This window comes from Pezoporus flaviventris, unplaced genomic scaffold (genome assembly GCF_033815535.1).
Source record: "Pezoporus flaviventris isolate CSIRO_AGI_PZ_B2104156 unplaced genomic scaffold, CSIRO_AGI_Pfla_v1 ptg000013l, whole genome shotgun sequence".
NCBI classification, from domain to species: domain Eukaryota; kingdom Metazoa; phylum Chordata; class Aves; order Psittaciformes; family Psittacidae; genus Pezoporus; species Pezoporus flaviventris.
This window is the reverse complement of record NW_026892561.1, coordinates 18,909,960-18,928,283: the sequence shown is the minus strand read 5'-3', so window position 1 is coordinate 18,928,283 and position 18,324 is coordinate 18,909,960. Positions and strand designations below refer to the sequence as shown.

At 43.5% G+C, this 18,324-nt stretch overlaps 1 protein-coding gene and 1 long non-coding RNA gene across 4 annotated transcripts in view; one reads left to right on the top strand and one right to left on the bottom strand.

Moving 5' to 3' along the window:
- Window positions 1–1,552: 1,552 nt before the first annotated feature.
- LOC133268187 (uncharacterized) lies at window positions 1,553–11,111 on the bottom strand. Its single transcript, XR_009742977.1, has 2 exons — window positions 10,668–11,111; window positions 1,553–1,751 (listed from the first exon to the last, which is right to left on the bottom strand). It is a non-coding gene; the product is annotated as an uncharacterized LOC133268187 (long non-coding RNA).
- Window positions 11,112–13,624: 2,513 nt separating this feature from the next.
- Window positions 13,625–18,324, top strand: part of SOAT1 (sterol O-acyltransferase 1) — a 29,395-nt gene continuing 24,695 nt past the window's right edge. For 2 of the 3 annotated variants that reach the window (XM_061452009.1, XM_061452007.1), the window contains exons 1-2: window positions 13,631–13,655; window positions 16,928–17,057. In XM_061452009.1, the coding sequence (XP_061307993.1) occupies window positions 16,934–17,057 (124 nt within the window). In that variant the 5' untranslated portion in view covers window positions 13,631–13,655; window positions 16,928–16,933. Of the gene's footprint in view, window positions 13,672–16,927; window positions 17,058–18,324 lie in introns of all 3 variants that reach the window. The other variant, XM_061452008.1, reaches the window with a different exon arrangement.

Below are 18,324 nucleotides of genomic sequence, written 5' to 3'. Positions count from 1 at the left end.
TCAAATATGATTTTTCTTTCCTAATGCCTTTTGCTTGCTGATCCTAAAGAAATATCCAGAGAAAGGCCATTAGCAATTTAAAAGAAGATACAGTGTCAAGAGACTATTATACGTAAGTGCACTAAGGGGAATTGGGTTCAAACACTATTCTTATTCCTCAGATCTCATGAAATTCTTCCTTCTCTCTACCAGCAGCGTGTGCACATATAGCAGCTTGCTGTGAGTTACATTAATGTCTGACTGCATGGAGCTTGTCTGGCACAGAGAAATGTCTTTATTGGGGATGGAGTCAGGCAAGGGCTTTCTAAAAAGGCCTCTTACAAGGGGAAGAGGGCTGCAGCATGGTTACCATTTGTTACCATAGTATTTTAAGATCATGCTGTATCCTATTAAAAAAAGTTTCAAAACTAGTGGCTCAGCCATTGCTGGTTGTGTGCTAAACAAGCCATACCCTCAGACTGTACCTTGCTAGGTCCTCCCAACAACATAGTTTGTATGGTATCATATAAACAGGGTATGCATCTGGTTGGTGACTGTCTTCTAGAGTGCCTGCTAGAAAAGCAGTGGGGATATAAACAAGAAACTCCACAAACTTAAAATGACTCTGTGCTACTGAGTCATGGATGACACTGAGCCACAGCATTCCGTATTGTTAAAGTGGGAGCTAATAAGTATTTACTTCACAGAGTGTCATGGTTATTAATCGTGAAAAGATTACACAGTGCTTTGAAGAGGTAAACTCTGTATCAATGCTACCTATTATTATCAGCTGTGATGCTATCAGCCTCGTGTAGGATCAGGAATAGGTTGTTTTTCAGAAATTAATTTCTTTTGAAGAGGTCTGCCACCATGCATTAATGAGATGTCAGTAACAGTTACTGTTCTCCTGGTGATTTTGGGCTTCCAGTCAACCTGCCATCTCATGAGCTGTTCAAGTAAGGGATAAAAGGGACCAAGGAACAAAAGCAGCATTGAGGTTACAATGATGTGCCTGACAAGAAAATTGATATTTCTAGAAATGCTTTTGAACTGACTTTAAATATTCACCATATATCCATTCCTTGAAGCTTCTTCTAAGCACTGACAGTGCATTGCTCCACATCCACAGTGTGCTTCCAAAATCACACAACCAAATGATTGCTGGCTGAGCAGACTTACATGCTCAGCATTATATGTCATGAGCGTGCTGCTGTCATCCACCTGAAATACAGGCCCTGTGCCAGAAGCAGCCTGTGGAAAAATTGGAGACTCCTAAACCTAGCTAAGCGTTGAATCAACTGGGAGTTTTTGTTTGTAGCTTAGGAAAAATGAACTAGCAGTACTCCACCAGTTGCTTGAAAATTAATTCTAGGGGTAATCTTTGCTCTTCTTCCAACTCGTACACCTTCTGTGTATCAAAGCTACATAGAGAAACAGATTTGTGTTGAACATTTGGCTGGTATTTAGGACATGGATGGTATTTGCTGAGGTATTTAAGTGCCTTGAACAACAGAGTACTGATTGAGGTATTTGGTGAATTCTCAAGCATAAGGGATACATGTGCATAACACAGCATGATTTTTATTCTCTTATTGCAATACCAGAACAAGTTGTGAAGCTCAGGACAGCTGTAACTCTGCTGGAATGCCTGCAAAGGTCATGTGTAATGTCCACTAGATGGCCATGGCATTGCTCTTCAGTATCCCTGTAACACCCTGGACTTCACCTGCTTGAAAACCAGGCAGCCACCTCTTAGACTAAATGGAAGGGTTCTGGCAAAAGATATTAAAACAAAACAAAACAAAAAAAAACAACAACAAAAAAAAACAGAAAGAAAAAAAAATATTTTAAAATCTCAGCTGATAAAGGCTTTGTGACACAAGGTTAGTTACTCCACGTTATACACTGAAAGCTTGTAAGTGCTGAGCCATTTCAAAGGAGAATGTTGTTTCTTGGTGCAACATGTACAAGCACTCACCCTTTAATCTCTGATTGACAGCTCTTAAAATGTACCGTCTGCACAGATCTTTCATGGCACAATAGGTAGTGTTTCAGTATTGTCTTACAAGTTATTTGAAATCATGACTATGATTTAAATTGGAATTTATGTACAGTGCATGCAAGATAGCTTGGGGTACTGACATGCCTGTTCAATGAGAGTCTATGAACATAAAAGTTTTCTGGAGAAGTATGGTTTTCTAACAGATTTTGCCCAACAGCACAGAAGGGTTCACGTGCAGCCCTTGACAGATGATATTTCCTCTCAGAATAACTGTTCTTTCTTCCACCATAGCTAAAATTAACCCCCCACACACATACCCTCCCCCGAACACTGCATCCCACCACCCAACTCAGCCCTTTCCTCAAATCAACCAACCTTTTATTAATTTCTTCGATGCTGCTTCAGCATTATCCTAATTCAAACCACTATTCTGACACTGCCAGCTACTAGTCTAAACATTGACACCTACCAGGAGAGCAAGTACATGAAGGTCTCTGTGCAGAGGAAGGAAAGGACCTGGGTGTGTCCATGTGTAGAGACAACTGCAGCATCTTGGCCATCCCCATTCTTTTATTTGGCCCTGTGGTTTTTTATTAGATACATTATATAACTAACCATGCTTGTGGATCATGGCTATATGGCCGGCCCTTGTGTATGTATCTGCTAAATGTAAACAACAGCCCATAAACTGTGCTGAAATTTTGCAGAACTATACCCTTCATGGTATAACCCATAACCTTTTCACAGCCTCTATCAGAGTAAAGCCAGAGGTGGGGAGACATAGAATAAGCAGATTATAGGACTTCTTTGGTTATTTATTTCCTGTCTGATATATTTCTGTAAGTACTACAGCTGCACTGCTCATTCCAAGCATCTCTTTAAGGCACAAAATGTTGTAGAAGGGTATGCTAATATGAACACTAAGAATGTTGTTTCCTTGCCTTTTTCCTTGGAAAATGTTGCCTCCACCAAACAAAAATGATGACAAGTCTCTGCATCTGCTGGGAATTGTAAATTAGTACTCAGCTTGCACAGTGTGATCACTGATAAAGTACATTTGCTGAGGTAATATAAGGTCCCTTGACAGTGCTGGTGATGATTCAGGCTTTTAGGCATTTTTCTGCAGGTGGGTCAGTAGGAATGTTTTGCCACCAGAGTTCCAGGGTTGCCTCAATTCATGTTTAGAAGCCTAATTTTTTTGGTTCCTCATTTGAAATCTTAATAGCTCATTGGACAGTGAGGGAGTTCTCTTGTTTGCAGATGGAAGATTTTCTTCCCATGTTTTCTGTTTTCTCTCTCTGAGAGGTTTGCAGCCAGAGAGCTGACATTTAGATATGGGATAGCAAATGCTTCAGAGCACAACACTATACTGTGGTACCTCCATCGATGCCTCTGAGACCAACCCCATCTTACCTTAGATTCCTCTGATGATTACTCTACTGTTCTTCAATTAGAATAACCACCATGATGGTCCAAAACAAAATAAAAGGCTCATTAGCCAAGAAAAAAAAAAAAGAAAAAGAAAAATTCTTGATTTTCCAAGACATGCAGCTGAAGTAGGCTGGAATTAGAATCGCAGAATCATTTAGGTTTGAAAAGACTCTGGACTTGGCAGTGCTTCCTCTCCATGCTCTTTGCTTCATGTGCTAGTTTCCCCTTGTACCTCCTCCACCTCTGTCTTCTTGCCTCCTCACACTGTCACTTATGCTTGGAATACTTTGCCAGCCAGTGAGTTCCATGCAGCTTTACTTCCCCTTTAAAAATCATACTGAAAACTGTACCTTCCAAAGTTGCCCTTGTTATTGCCAATAATTAGTATCTCTTTGATTGCACTCCTGGTATTGCTTTGAATTGTACACACTTCTGAATTTTGTCTTTGATCTTGTAAGGAAGCTTGAGGGTACAACTTCTTGCAGGATTGGTGTTCTGTATTATATATTTAGGACGGCAGGGATCCAGCCTTGATCTGAACCACTTTGGTAAATGCCCGTGTGCTCTGGCCACAAATGGTGTAATACTCTGTGCAACGGTGCTAAATAATTTAATCACTTTTAAAAGTCAAAGTTTGGTCTAAAATATTGTTCTTGTTTTATTCTACAAAGTTTGGAGATTCTTTCTTAGCAGGCTTTTTTATTTAATTATGCAAGAATTATAAGTGATTACTTTGTCTTTCAAATAACATTGTGTTCTTTCCTTACACAGTTATATGGTATTAAATATCCATGCTTTTCAGCTTCCAGCTTTAATGTTATTTCTTAAAAAAAAAAATAATTTCAGTAGCATGAAACTGCTTTAAATAAAAGTGTAATTGTTCAACTGAAGCAGGGGAGAAAGCATCAGGGTTTTGTACGATGTTTCTGTGAACACACATGTATGTGTATGCGCACAGAAAAGACTGGTACCCAAGAGAGCAGCATATACATTTGTAATCAAATCTCGCTTAAATTTTTAACTTGTTCCTTCTGTTAAACATGCAAATATTTCTGTTCTCTTTGCAAATTCAGCCTCTCTGCTCATTACCAAACCTTTCAGAAAACATATAAGCCGACGTCTTCCCCTGATCAGGCTCTTAATGTGTTTTGTGTCGTCTTTATTTAGACTGTAAATTTGCTGAAGTAGGAAATGTCTTATAAAAAAACAGCTATACCGTCTCATTTCACATCCAAATTCTTCTCCTGTACCAGCTGTGTGTGTTTGCCTAGCAGCAAGTCTTCTGTTAATGAATGACTTGTTCTCATTAGCTTGTCAGGCTGGATATGTAGCCTGTAGTTCCCACTCATACAGAGCAGCGCTCCTTCCCTTGTAGCTTCTAGTAAATCAGACAATGAGACATACAAAGCCTTGTGTCTCTGAGCCTGACCTTTGTACTTGTACTCATTAACTAAGACAGAATGCCAAAATAAGGTAACTAGCTGCTGGTTACATGTATTTAACCTAAGTGGAGTCCTATGGGCTGCTTGGTGCAGGGATTCTTGCAGGCTTTACTATCAGCTGCTACTTCTAAGCCCTCTTTAAAAGAGAGGGAAATGGCAGAGCCAAAGGTGTTGCACTTGATACATTTCTTCTGTGAAGTTGAGGTCCAGAGTTGGAGGTTTTAAAAATGAGGCTCTGAGCAGCTTCATTTAACTTTGAAGCTGTCTGTGCTTTGAGCAGGAGACTGGACTAGATGGGCTGCAGTGATCCCTGTAAACTAAAATTCTTATTCTAGCAAAAAGTGAGTTCACCTGCAGGTTTATGCACCATTTGGAGCATAAACTAAGACTGTCCTCTAACTAGGCTGAATTGGTTACAAAAGTCATAGGAACTGAATATTTCTGGAATGTCTGTCTCTCCATCTGATTTGCATAAAATAGGCCAACAGGTTCTGAAGTTATTGGGAGGTAAAAGACAGCTAGGGAAGACAGACAATCCCTTCCCTGCACACATAGGACAACTGTATAAGCCTTGTTTTCTTAATAAAATCTTTCTTCCCCTTATCTTTGTGCAGAAAACTTGTCTAGTGTTCATCTAATGAGGCCTGAAGTCATACTACATACTCCCAGCTGCAGCCAACCTGAAATAATATGTCCCCAGAGCCAACAGCACATTTCATACAGCTGAGGCATTTACTGTGCAATCCAAACTATGCAGAGAAGTTGAGACATTTAGGAGTGAAACCCAGGCATCTTCTTTCTGATAGTCAGAGATTATATCGTTGTGCTCACACGAGCGTGTGTTTAAGTCTGCCTGGTGCCTTGTCTGTGTCAGCAGACACAGGAGTATGTCTGTTACCTCTGTGTCGTCTTCAACTTTCTCATATCCTAGAGTGACAGAAAGGGGAATTTGACCTCAGTGTGCTAGAGACCGCCTGGCTGTCTGCCTTTCCCTTTTTGTCTACTCTTTCTTAGGATGCAGTCACACTACAAAATTACCTTGAGTCATCAGTCTTGGAAGTTTTTCCCATGGGTTGTTTGTGATAAAGGGCAGACATACTAGACACATTACTAACCTGTGCTGCTAGGGAAGGCACTGATAAGGCATGAGTCCACTGTGGATTGTATGTGCTTCTGAGATTTCCGTCTACCTGAACCAACACCACATCCCTCCCTAACATTTCTTCTGCAGGGGAGCAGTCCTATAGCTTCATTCCACAAAACTTGCCTGATTATCCGAGAGTCTCCTTTAGCAGCCATGGCAGCAGATTAATCTGTTTCCCTTTCTCCCAGTTTGCAGAGAACACACCTATCTTTGTCTGCTTTTGATGGCCCTGAAAAACATTACTTCTGTGGTCCCAGGAAAGAGCTTTAGAGCACTTCTATTTTCTGCCTCACAGGGAAGCAGGAACTGTGAAATCACCAGCATCCTCTGTTTGTATGTTCCCTGGAACTGTTATACTGTGCAGTCTGAAATAGAGATCCAGCCTCAGGGATTTGCTAATGATGCATTCAGTCTCAGCATGGCACATGCTCATTCCTGGGGAGTTACTGAGTTAGCATTTATAGTTCTACACCTTTCCTCTGAGTAGAAGAAACCCGCTGATTTTCCCTTAGCACTGAGGTCTTGTGCGTTGGATTCTCTTCTCATGACAGCTTACTTGGAATGCCACCAGAAATCTTTCAGCCTGGATCCTTTCTCCTAAAATCACAGACTACAGTAGCATCACACCAGTGATTCTCCCATAACTTGGTGTCTGATCAGCAGGGAACAGTAAAATGAGGTCTTATGAGATGCAATTTCAAAAAACCAAAGACTTATGCGCTGAAGGTGGGCGATTGTTGCTGTGGACACTGGAAGCCTTTTGCAACTGTGAAAATTAGCTCACAAATAGGAAGCAATAAGCAGTCGGTCAGGAAAGCACAAGTGGAAAAAACCTGGTGAGTGACCGCTGCTGTTTGCTTCAATGGTACTCTTGTGGGTCCCTACTGTAGAGAAATGGCAGTCGTAAAGGATGAAGGGAATTCACTCAGGGCTTACCCTGTTCTCTGGTTGTTTTGTCAATTCATGTTTCTGCAGCCACTTTATGCAATGAGGGAATTTTTTTGTGTGGGCAAGGGTTGCACTAACAGGAACACTTTTACTATATTTCATACTAACTTGCTAGTGAAGACAAGACCTCTCTTGCATGACCTACATGCCTGAACTCAGAATCCCTCCCCTGGGCCTGCCATCTTCAGATTTAAATCCTTTAAACAAGCTCAAGTTTTCATCTCCTCATCCATATTTCCAAAGCATGTAAGCCTCAAGGCACTAGGCCAGTAACGGAATAGTGCTAAGCACAAAGATGTTTTTATGACCACATCAACTCTGTGCAATACAGGTCAACTGCAGCAAACCCTGCAGATTGCTTCACCTCCCAGTGTAGTTCCATTATAACATCCCATTTTTGCCAGTCCTCAGCTGATAGCAAAACTCCTCTTTTGGCTTTGTAACTCTTTGAGGTTTTGGGGTTTTTTTTTTCACTTTCAGTGAAATGCTCTTGAAAGCTGCCAGAGACTCGGCTGTGACAAAGATCTATCTGAATTTGGGGTTTTGGAAGTGTTCCTTCACACTTGTCATGTCTTTTAATAAGCACTGCATTGTACCAAGTCTGTACATTCTTTACTGTTCTACTTGTTGCTATGGCCAGAGGTGCCAAGTTTCAGTCTGAATCTTTTGAGAGACTAGACAGAAATCTTGATTTTCTTTTTTTCTGCTTAGTTCATGCTCCTGGCCCCTACAGTGTTCTCCCTTCACCGTTACCCAAAACTTCTTTCCAAGACAGGAAGGCTGGAAGCCCCTGCCCTCTCCAGTCCCTCAGCTTGTATAACCAGCAACGGTCTCTCCTTGCCCTGAATCATAGTGGCAAAGAAGTGAACACATGGATGGATTCCCTCTCTGGCTAGGTGTTTCCAAAATCAGGGAGAGGCAGAAAGGAACAGATGGGAATGGCCTTAACAGAGAAGAGGGAAGTTTTTCGCAGGGGAGCTACAAAGGCATGGCATTGTCAGTCCATATCAAGCTTGGAAAAGGCTCTTGCAGAAGGGAGAGCAGCAGGACACACTGCCTCATTGCCATGGAAACAGCCAAAAAGCTGGCTGGGCAGATTTAGAAATGTCTCCTGCTTGGGACTAACTTTCGGAAGATGGCATCTATCTTCACAGAGATTAAAAAAAGGTGGAAAAGCGGAAATGTCCAACACTGAAAGCTGAAAACGTGTTTTTCTTTCTTAATCTACAATGGAGAGTCAATCTTCCATGGCTTTATGAAGATATTTTTTCTCCTCTGAGAAATACATCCTGGCTTTGATGGGGATTATTTTTCCCCATGTCTTCATATTTTTGGGGATTTTTCATTACAATGATCAAACACTTCTGGCATTATGATTCTGGCTGTCATTTTGATACTCTAGATTTCTCCATGGTGCTCACTATGTCTTTTGCAAGCACATTCGCTACCTATGTGATATTTCTCTGTAAGATCTCTCCTTGATGGCCCTAAGGGTCTCATACTCCCTGAAAGAGGCTGATCTGTTCTCAACATAGCACCTCAATGTTGCTTTTTTGCCACACGCCTTTCAAATCCAATTGTTTTCCCGCAGCCTCATAATGTTATTTTGAAGACAGTCTAAAAGATTACAAATATATATATATTACAGCATGTGTATGAAATCCCTGCCTTAAGAACATGCTTCTGTTTCTACAAGTGGGGAGTGGAGAAAGCTGTAGAAGTCTCCCACATTAGAAAAGTGAAAAAGTTGATTACTGCACATAGAAAGTTATTAGTCCCCATAAGCCCTTTGCAAAGTAGGACTGTACATCTGTAAACTGCAAGCAACTGTTTTGGAAATCACCCTGGACCAGTCATTCCATAAGCACTAATTCTCTTCCATGTCCATCATCAGGTAGTGCTGTCAACAGAATGGTAGAAAACACTTGCTTGCAGAGTTTTCTCCACCTAAGCACCTTAGTAGCTGTGGAGAGAACAATAGCAAACTATTTTGTATTTACTTAGGGGGGGAGAGAAAAAATGCACATTTTTATGAAATATGAAGAGGAAGAGATTACTACTACAGAGTAGTGAGTTGTCATAAAACTAGGTGTAAAATGTCTCCTTTTCCACCTGCTGTGTCTTACCTCCACACAGAAGGGTCCCACCTGCGTAGCCCAGCTGGCAATCTGTGGAGTCACAAGGAACATGTACAGTTGCTACTGTAAGAACAGGAAGGAGATGCTGGCCAAGTCCAGTGCTGAGTTTCCACAAAAATATTTAGAAAGCCCTTATATGTGGGAGAGTCAATATGAGTAACTAGACCTGTTTGTTCTGGAACTATCTCTCTGAAGTCACTCTTCCAGGGCTGCCTGCCCATTTAATGCTGTACATTCCTGCTGAAATAACTTCAGAGACCAGGTCAATATTTTCATGCAATTTTAATAAGCAGCAGAATATGCTGCAAAATAAATCTAAGATTGGTTTGAGGTAGTGTCACCAAGTAATGATGATGATATATAATGTGGTTGGGACCCAGGTGAAATTGTTTCTGAGCCTAACAGAGAGAGAAAGCTGGGATGTTGCAGAGGGTGAAGAAGAGCAGGAAAAGACAGGAAACACAGTTCAGATTAGCAGGGCTAGGCAATAGTTATACCTATACAGATTCAATCTTTCATGATTTGATGTTTACAGATTAGAAGGATCTACTTCTTTTTAAATATACTGAAGAAATAACTTCCTCAAGTTAAATAAAACCCCAACAATCACACCAGCCCAGCTGCAAGATTCATTCCATTACTTCAGAGTGTTAGGGAAAGGAAAAGTTATTTATTCCTCAAAAAATAATGCAAGTTTCCCTTTTCAGCAATGGAATCACCACAATTAAGTTGGCTGTTGCACCTCCTGGTCTGTCAACGATTATTTTAGTTCTGTGGCAAAAAGTGATGCGATGTTTGAGGAGGGATACCGCTGCCCTCTGCCGGGAGAGATTTCTTTCCAACTGCTTCATCTTCCTGCAAAACTTGATTGCTTGGAAAGTAACTCGAAGTGGGGAATTGCTCGCTGGAGTTTTAATTCCTGCTGCCTCTGTCTTTCCTCCGAAATTTGCTGAATCTGTTTCACCAAATATTTTGAAAATCAGACAAAGTAAAGAGGAGCAAGGGCAAATACATACAAAATATTAACATGCTGGTAGCAGGAACTGTGAAAATTTGAACTGGAGATTTTAAAAAGCAATCTTTATGATGTGTAAACATTTCAGGCATCCTCAACAATATCTGCTGATATCTGCTGGAGCTAGTTTTCGGTTTTCCTGCCAAAATTCAATCATTCATTACCAGATCAGGCTGAATCCCTCTACAGTTTCTTAATTCTATATATATGTGAAATTATATGTGTGTATATATATATAAAATTATATATATATATTTAACTGCAGCACTTGCCTAACTGAGCTTTGGCTTCAGTCGTACATCCACACCATTTTTTCTGGTTATGCAGAAATTGAAGCTCATTTTACTGCTTCATTTATAACCGGCTTAACATTACAGATCTGACATTACTGTAGTTCTATTGTTTCCGGTTAAGGAAACATTAAGTGAAACATGTAATAATGTTTTTAACCACGTGAGGGAGCTATTTCATTTATACATCAGGATGTTGCTATTGCGCGTACATATTGGGAAATTATAAACAATAAATAACTTTTATACAGCTTATTATAGGATACATCCCACTTTACAGACACACGTGAAAGTATTAAGGCTCTTGTGTGACTGAATTTAAAGCCCACAAAGAAGTTTTAAAGGAATTAACCATTCTGGTCAATAAATGCCAGCATCAGGAACAGCCACAGCTACTTATTCCCTGACTGACTGACAGCAAAACTCTTAAAATAGAAAATAAATTAGAGTTACTAAGAATTAAGAGTAGGCAGAGATAATCACATCTATTTTGCAGCAGTGCAAAAAATGACAGGAGAGAACAAGACCAGGCACAGATTTTCTAGTAGGGTTGTGAAAGCCTCAACTCTCCGTCTCGCTTCCCTTGCCATCCCCACCTCTCCGTAACACAGGCCGGTACAGGCCATGCGGCTGCCTCCCCAGTGCCTCTCTCGGCTGCACACACCCCCCCACCCCCCAGTAGTAGTGGGGATATATCTGTCCACCCTGGGCATCACAAAAGCATGAACAGCAAAGGGTTTTCTTTATGCTTCCCCTGAGCTGATAGGCAGGCTCAGGTGCATCAAGAATGTCTACAATCACCAAAGTGATGGTACATAATGTGCACATGAGAGCTGTAAATTGCACAGACTACTTGGGGAGGGGTAGTGGAATAGAGAAAGACAGGGAGGAAGGAAGGAGGGAAAGGAAGGGAGGGAGGGAGGGAAGGAAGGAAGGAAGGAGGGAAGGAAGGGAGGGAGGGAGGCAGGAAGGAAGGGAGGGAGGGAGGAAGGAAGAAAGGAAGGGAGGAAGGAAGGAATCAGGGAAATAAGCAGTGCTGCAGAAATCAAGTTGCCTGGCACTGTGGGTAGGTGAGAGCAAGTGAAGCTGAAGCAAAAAGTTGGGGTGCCGGGGTTCCCATGTCAACAAATGGGAAAGACCACATGCTGATTCAGCCAGGAGTCCTTAGGAACGGTTGTGGTTAGGCAATCACTGGGCGATGCAACCCATAAGATTAACAGTACAACACTAAAAAATCAAGATTGCAATCACTGTAGTGACAAGCAGAGTAAATGATGTAGCTGATGAAACAGTGCAGCAATTTGGACTGGTGAAGACACAGCAGATGATGGGTGTGAGTGGCAGGTAGCAGAGGCAGCAATGCCTTCTTCCAGTTTCCTGTGTAAAGGATGGAAAGAAAGGTAAAAAGAAAAGCAAACTGACTAACTCTGAAGGTTACATACGTTTTACTTTCTATTAAATGTATCTTATGTATTTTATTAAATGTATCTTACCATCCAGAGTTAGGATTTTACTAATTTGATGAAATAGTTTCTTCAACAATTTGTTGAAGTTTAGGAAACTTCTGGATGTGTTGTTTTTGGGGGGTTGTTTTTGTTGTTTTTTTTCTTTTTCACTTCCTCACAGAGCCAATGGTGGCACCACAACACAATTCAGTGTAAACAGCACACCATTTTCAGCATGCAGGCACCAGCGATCATGTATAGCTTGATCTGAGAGTATCTTTTAGCAGTATTCTGTTCAAATCAACATCTTCAGAACAGGGGCAAAGTTATGTGAAAATTCCTGGTGCAATCATCATGCAGCTGGTCACGTTTCAGCAATCATAAGATTTTTTGTTGTTTTTTTTTTTTTTAACAGCTTTAATATTAAGCAGGATCAAGCCGGAGAAAGATGGGTGATGGGATAATAGTGTGAAACACACACTGCAAACTAGATCAGACTTTTTCATTCGGTGGCTCTGCTCAGAGTCCCCATAGAATATTTAATATAGACTAGTTCCAGCAGTCACACATCGAAAAAGAGTCTGTCTCGGGTGTCTGTTGGTCAAAACAAATTTGTTTTATTAATGGGTCTGATAGAAATGTTTTGATACTGCATTGTAGCTTTGCCCTTTAGTTTGGGACAACGGCTCCAGGTGCACCTGGGTACATATTGTGCACAGGGCAGCCCTTAAGTCATGCAGGGAAGGGAAGACACGCACTTGGAAATTAGTGGCTCAGCTCTGACTTTGGGAAAACTTCCCCATTTACACGGTGAGATGCAGCTCCTGAGAGGTTACTGGAGTTTGTTCAGTGGTGACGTGTTCCTGCGCTCCTCTGACTCACCAGCCGTCACGAGCTGTGTCTGACCAGGGAAACAGAGAAAGCGAGGGTGTAAACCCCAGCCTTTTGCCCAGTTCCGACCCTCTGCAGTACAGGCTGGGACTGGGAGGACCCCCCTCCAGCCAGGCCCCTTCTCGGCTCCCCCCTTGCTGGTGAGCTGCAGCTCATGCTTCCCAGGGTAAAACTCGTGAAGGTGAACACCCCCTGCCACAAAGCCCCACTTCTTGGGGGACAGGGGTTGCTATTTAACTTGGCAGGCACTCCATTTTTACTTCCCTTCGCAAATATTTCCCTCAGTCCCGTAAAGCCGTTTGAAAGAGCCTCACGGGGGGAATGCGCGTTTGTACCGAGCCCCGGGGGAAGTGCTCGATGAGAAAAACCGGGCTGTTCCCTCTGCGGACGAGCCGCTGGCTCTGCCACAGGTCTGCTAGCCTTGACTGCTGTGTCCTCCTCCCAGTTCCCTGCAGTAACTTGTCCTTGTGCCGGGCGGTGTGTGGGGAGGACGGGGGTCCTCAGGGCACGGTCAAGCCTGCCCGTACGTGCTGGGATCTCGAGCTGGGGGGCCACGGCTGTCCGTATCCCGGGGGCCAAGCTGCACCGTTCCCCCTGCCCCGCTTTTTATCCCAGGCGGGCCGGGCTCAGAGCGCAGAGACTGCCCCCCCCCCCGCCACGGCGGCTGACAGGAAACCCGGCGGGGGGGGAGGCGGGGGGGGGACGCGCCTCACGTGCCACCTCCCACCCGTCTCCTCGCTGTCCCCTCGCCGCGCGCCCCCTTTCCTCCTCCCCCCGCCCGGAAAGCTTACCAGCCAATAGGCGGCGGCGCCGCTCCCCCCTCCCTCTGCGCGGTGACGTGTGCGAGCCCCGGGAAGAGGCCCCTGCGCGCGGGCGCGTGGCGGAGGCGGGAAGCAGCTGCGGGGAGTTCAGCGGCTCGGTCCCCCTGAGGTGACGCTCCCGCGGGGTGAGGGCGGCCGTACCCTGCCCCCGGCCCGGCCCGGCCCGCGGGAGCCTGGCCGCTCGGCCCGCCGCCCCTGCCGGCTTCAGGCCCGGCCCGACCCGACCCTAGCGGCACCGGCGTCCTGCCGGCGCGGTGCTCCTACTGGGAGGAGGTTGTGTCCGGAGCGCTTTCGCAGGGCCGTGCGGCTTGGGGAGGGGCGCAGCGCCCCGCGGGCCGTCCTCAGGGCTGGGGCTTGGGGGAGGTGTCGGGGGGGCGTGGGTCTGATTGCTGGCTGCGGGTACCACCGCATAACTCTTCAGCGCTTGTTTCCAGGATGTTAGTGTAGAAGGTAGCTGACTTACGGTCTCAGGTGTGCTCCGAGTCTTGGCAGTGCTTTAAGCAGCTTCCATTGTTATCTGCGGGTTTGGGGCTTTTAATCTTTCTATTTTCTTTTCTGTTCCTCTGGTTTTGCACGTTGCCGATGGGCTGTGGAATGACCTTAACTTTGATGTGGTACCAGCCCAGTGTGCAGAGAGCTCTGCTGGTACCGAGCATGTAGCACACCGGCTCTGCTAGTTGATGTTATGCCCTGAGGGCAGAAGGAAAACCTTGGAAATATGAAGGGTGTTTGGGATATGGTTATTAGTGTAAGCGCTTTTGGAGGTAGAAGATGTGCCCTAACTGTGCTTTTGAAATGCAAAGATTTACTTCCTATAGCTTGTCTCCTGAGGCCTGCTTATAATTACCAGTGTTTCGAAAGGGGAGATGGAGAAACTCAAGCTTTCTGAGACCTTTTACTAGTACCGTAACGCAGTCATGCCTATGAAATCAGGGAGTTTCTGCTGGGAAATCTGGTAATGGGAGATATTTGTGGTCCTGCATGTCCTGCAGGTGCTGAGTGGGGGAAGGAAGAACTAGTGAAGGAAGGTGAGGGGCAGTTTCTTTTTGTGATGGTGATAGTAAACGTTTAGAAGTTATCCTGGCATTGTGTCATGATTGATTTAGTTCTAGCAGAGATAAGAGGGGAGGTCTGATGCCCTCTGTGTGCACTGATGTGCTGATGGTTGCTTAGGTACTGTAATGTTACACCTCTCATCATATGGGGACTAGACCAGGAGAATGTTTTCACGTATTTCCCCTAGAACTGTTCTTGTTTTGATGTGAAAAATCTGAAATTAGTACCTCTTTAAGTTAATTGCTTAAACATCCCCCCGTTCCTCCCCCCCTCCAAGGCATGATTTTTCTTTCCCCCATCCTGAAACTATTTCTGATTTCTTTCTGATAGTCTTTTAGTGAGATACTCTTAACAACTGTGCACTGGAGAGAAAGGAGTGCCTTCTTCACCTCTTGAAGGTGATGAACAGTGTACTGAGAATTAAACTTGTGACTGTGTGTTAGAGCTGGAAAACCTGTAGCTTTAAGAACAGATGTGGCTCACAACAACTTGGAGGAGGAGACAGTGGAGAGGCTCACTTAGTGGCCCAAGGAGTAGCTTGTTAGTGCATGAATTTATAAGGCAGCTTCATTTGTCCCTTCACTCTTCTGTAGACCCTATTGTGTGACAGAGTGATCCATTCTTAGCCTTTGTTAGGATTTGGGGCATCTCTTTTCTGTTAAAGCAGGAAGATTGAAATGCTTGCCTGTCCAGCATCTCCAGGTAGTTGCAAGCCCCAGGTGGGCAAAATAATCCTTTGCTCTAATGTGATTGTGGGAAGGCTAGGAAGTGGAAAGAGTAATGTCTTCATGATGGTGACAGATGCATGTTTAAAGGCAGGAGCATTTCAGCAATAACTGTGTGTGGAGCTGGTAGGAAGTGGGTATGTCCTGCCAGCTACCTTTTTGTACTGGTTAGTATGGTTACTGCAGGAAGATTTGTCACATTCTTGCTTTGTTCTTTGTTTTTCATGTAAGTATTTTTTTCATTATGTAAAATACTATAGTATGTACAATAATATGTACAATAGCTATCTGGTGTTGTGCAAAGCCAGCTGGGAAGTTTGCCATTTTTATGGTCTTTGTTTTACAGTTTGTAGTCCTGGCTATGATCTCTTGAGATGGAGCTAAGAGAGGCCATGCTGCCAGAAATGGTGTTGGTGATTGAATTAGTGATTTGTTGTTTGGTGTTGCAAAAGGGTTTTTCCCCTATATGCTGTGATGCCTGAAAGGAAAATGAGAGACTGTTCTACTAGAGAGACAAACATAGGAAGTCGAGTCCTGAAAACGTCTGATCATGTCTTACTTCCCTTTTGCAGAAGTGCCAGCCTCCTATTCTGAGGAAATCCATCCTTAAGTAATTCTGTTCTGCCATCTTAGTTTTCCTGCAAGTGCATGAATTTTCCTTTCCTGTCTCTAACAGCTCATCTGTGCTGGTACATGTATTCTGTTCACTGGCAGCAAAACACGCGTCTCAGAGTTTGTGCCAAGATAAAATATATCAAAAAGAAGTGTTAGTTTGAAACTGGTTACATACATGCCTGTGTGGGTTTCTGGAAGCCAGTACTTAAGTGTCCCTGGTTGTAGCTACATCTGAGAGCTTCTTGAGCTGAATTTCCTGGAGAGTATGCTGGAATGTCCATTTGTCACCACATTAGAATCTCTTTCTTCCCTTTTAATTAATTAAAATTTTGGTTTCAGCCTGGCTGTAGTGCTTCAGGTGTTCACTACTAGCAACCCTATCCCCAGCAGTGACCTTTGTAATTGAATCTGTTGTAGTTCAAACCTGATTTTCTCTTCCTGCTTTTCTGTGCTTTGCAACACAACCATTGTCTGGCCAAGCAGAGCACAAGGATCTATTGAGGAAGCTCCTCTTTCAGTAAGAACTGAAGACTTTGTCAGGAAGGGGCTTGACTCAGGCAGAATAATGTGGGTGATTCTGCAAAGCAAACCTGCCAGATCTCTTGGAAGACAAATTTTTGTCTGACCTGACTATCAGTGTTTGCAAGGGTGCTTTGGCTTATTAAAGATTTCATGAAGTCTTAAGTTATTTTAACTACTTTAAAGGCCTGGGAGGGAGGGGATCTGTGGGGAGATACTTTGGTGGGAAAGCTTGTTTGGTTGCTTTGTTCCTTTACTGCTTATAGTAAGGGAGAGGAAGTGTGATCCATAGTAAGTGACTAATACAAGTGTGTGCTTAACTTCCCGTACTCTTGTGCTAAGTTCATGATGGAGGTAGGAAAGTCTAGTGTCAAGAAGGCTATGTAAATTTATTCTTGAACAATGTGAAGAGTAAATTAGTTTCTTTTGTCATTAATTATCTGCTGTCCTTTTCTTGTCTACCTAGGCAGCAATGGCAGGTGAAGACTGCGTACGAAAACGCCCGTCAGGCTCCAATACAACCTCCAAGACCCCTGAGGATGAAGAAACACAGAGGAGACCTGAGGGCGAGAGGTCATTTCAGAACTCAAGCAATGGTGAGACTCTTAGGGTTAGTTGTGTCTCTGCCATGCAGTCTCCTCTAAGTTGTCCTTTCTAGCTCTGGGCTCTTGCCTCTTTGTTCTTTCATTTCAATGTTTCTGCTCATAGGAAGGCTGCCAAGGTGGAGCTCCCTGTGTACCAGCTGCACATCTTCAGCAGGTGTAGGTTGTTGGGGGTGCTATCCTGCAAAACTTTCTCTTTTTTGTGCTGCTTTCAGGGATCTAGAGTGAAGAAAGTGATTAACTGCCACAGGACAATTGTGTGTGATGAGGAGGAGATGCTTTAATGCTGTAAATGGTGCAAATGCATCTTGACAACAATTCTGAATAATCCTGATAAACACTTTTTTGGTGAATACTTTTTCTGGGTACTTCACCTTGCTTCCTTTACAAGCATTAAGTATGTGGCTTCCTCAGGATTGAGTACAAGTGTCTTTAACATCTGTGCCAACCTGGCATCTCCATCCTGACAGACAAATGGAGGTAGGATGCCACAAAGAATGATTCTCTGTTCCTGTGGGGTTCTGTTAATATCAGAACAGCTCTGTTCTATCCAGGCTGAACCTTGGCTGCCGTAAAATAGAGCAATAAACAGTTGGGTTTGCGTTCATTTGTATTGTGGTTACCTTAAAAGTTATGTGGCTTAAAGTTGGCTTTGTGGAAGGGTCTCTGCTGCCTATGTCCTGTCCCTTGAGCTGCAGGGACAGTTGTGTGGCAGTATGAGCAGTTTTGCCTGTGGACTCTGTGGGCACTGTGTCTGTCTCTAATTCCTGGGTTATGCTCTACCACATTCCAGCCCGGTGATAAGGTGGTTAGCGGTGAAATTGCAGCTTGTTTTCTTTCTCTTTGGAAGACAGAATAAGCAAAAAAGCTTGACTAGTTTAACAGTGTGCCATGTGAGTGTAAGTTCCAAAACCCTGGTGCCAGTGGGTCAAGGAGAGAATTCTTGCTGGTATGCTTCTGAATATTGTCACTATTTCACAGTACTTTCCACTGAAACAGGAGTTGGAGCAAATTTAGGTTTAGGACAAGTCGGACTTCTTTTTGCAAAAAATAGGTTGGAAAGAAAGCCATCCCACAAACTACTTGGAGAACTGGGGTGTTAAGCTGTTGGTGGTACAGTCATTTTAATTGAATCAAATGGGACTGTGCCATTAATGCTGTTCTTAGAAAATTGCCTGTAGTTGATGGCTACTTGAAAACGGTTGTGATGGGTTTAGAAGCAGACCTCTATCTTTTTTATGTATGGAAACACCTTAACTGT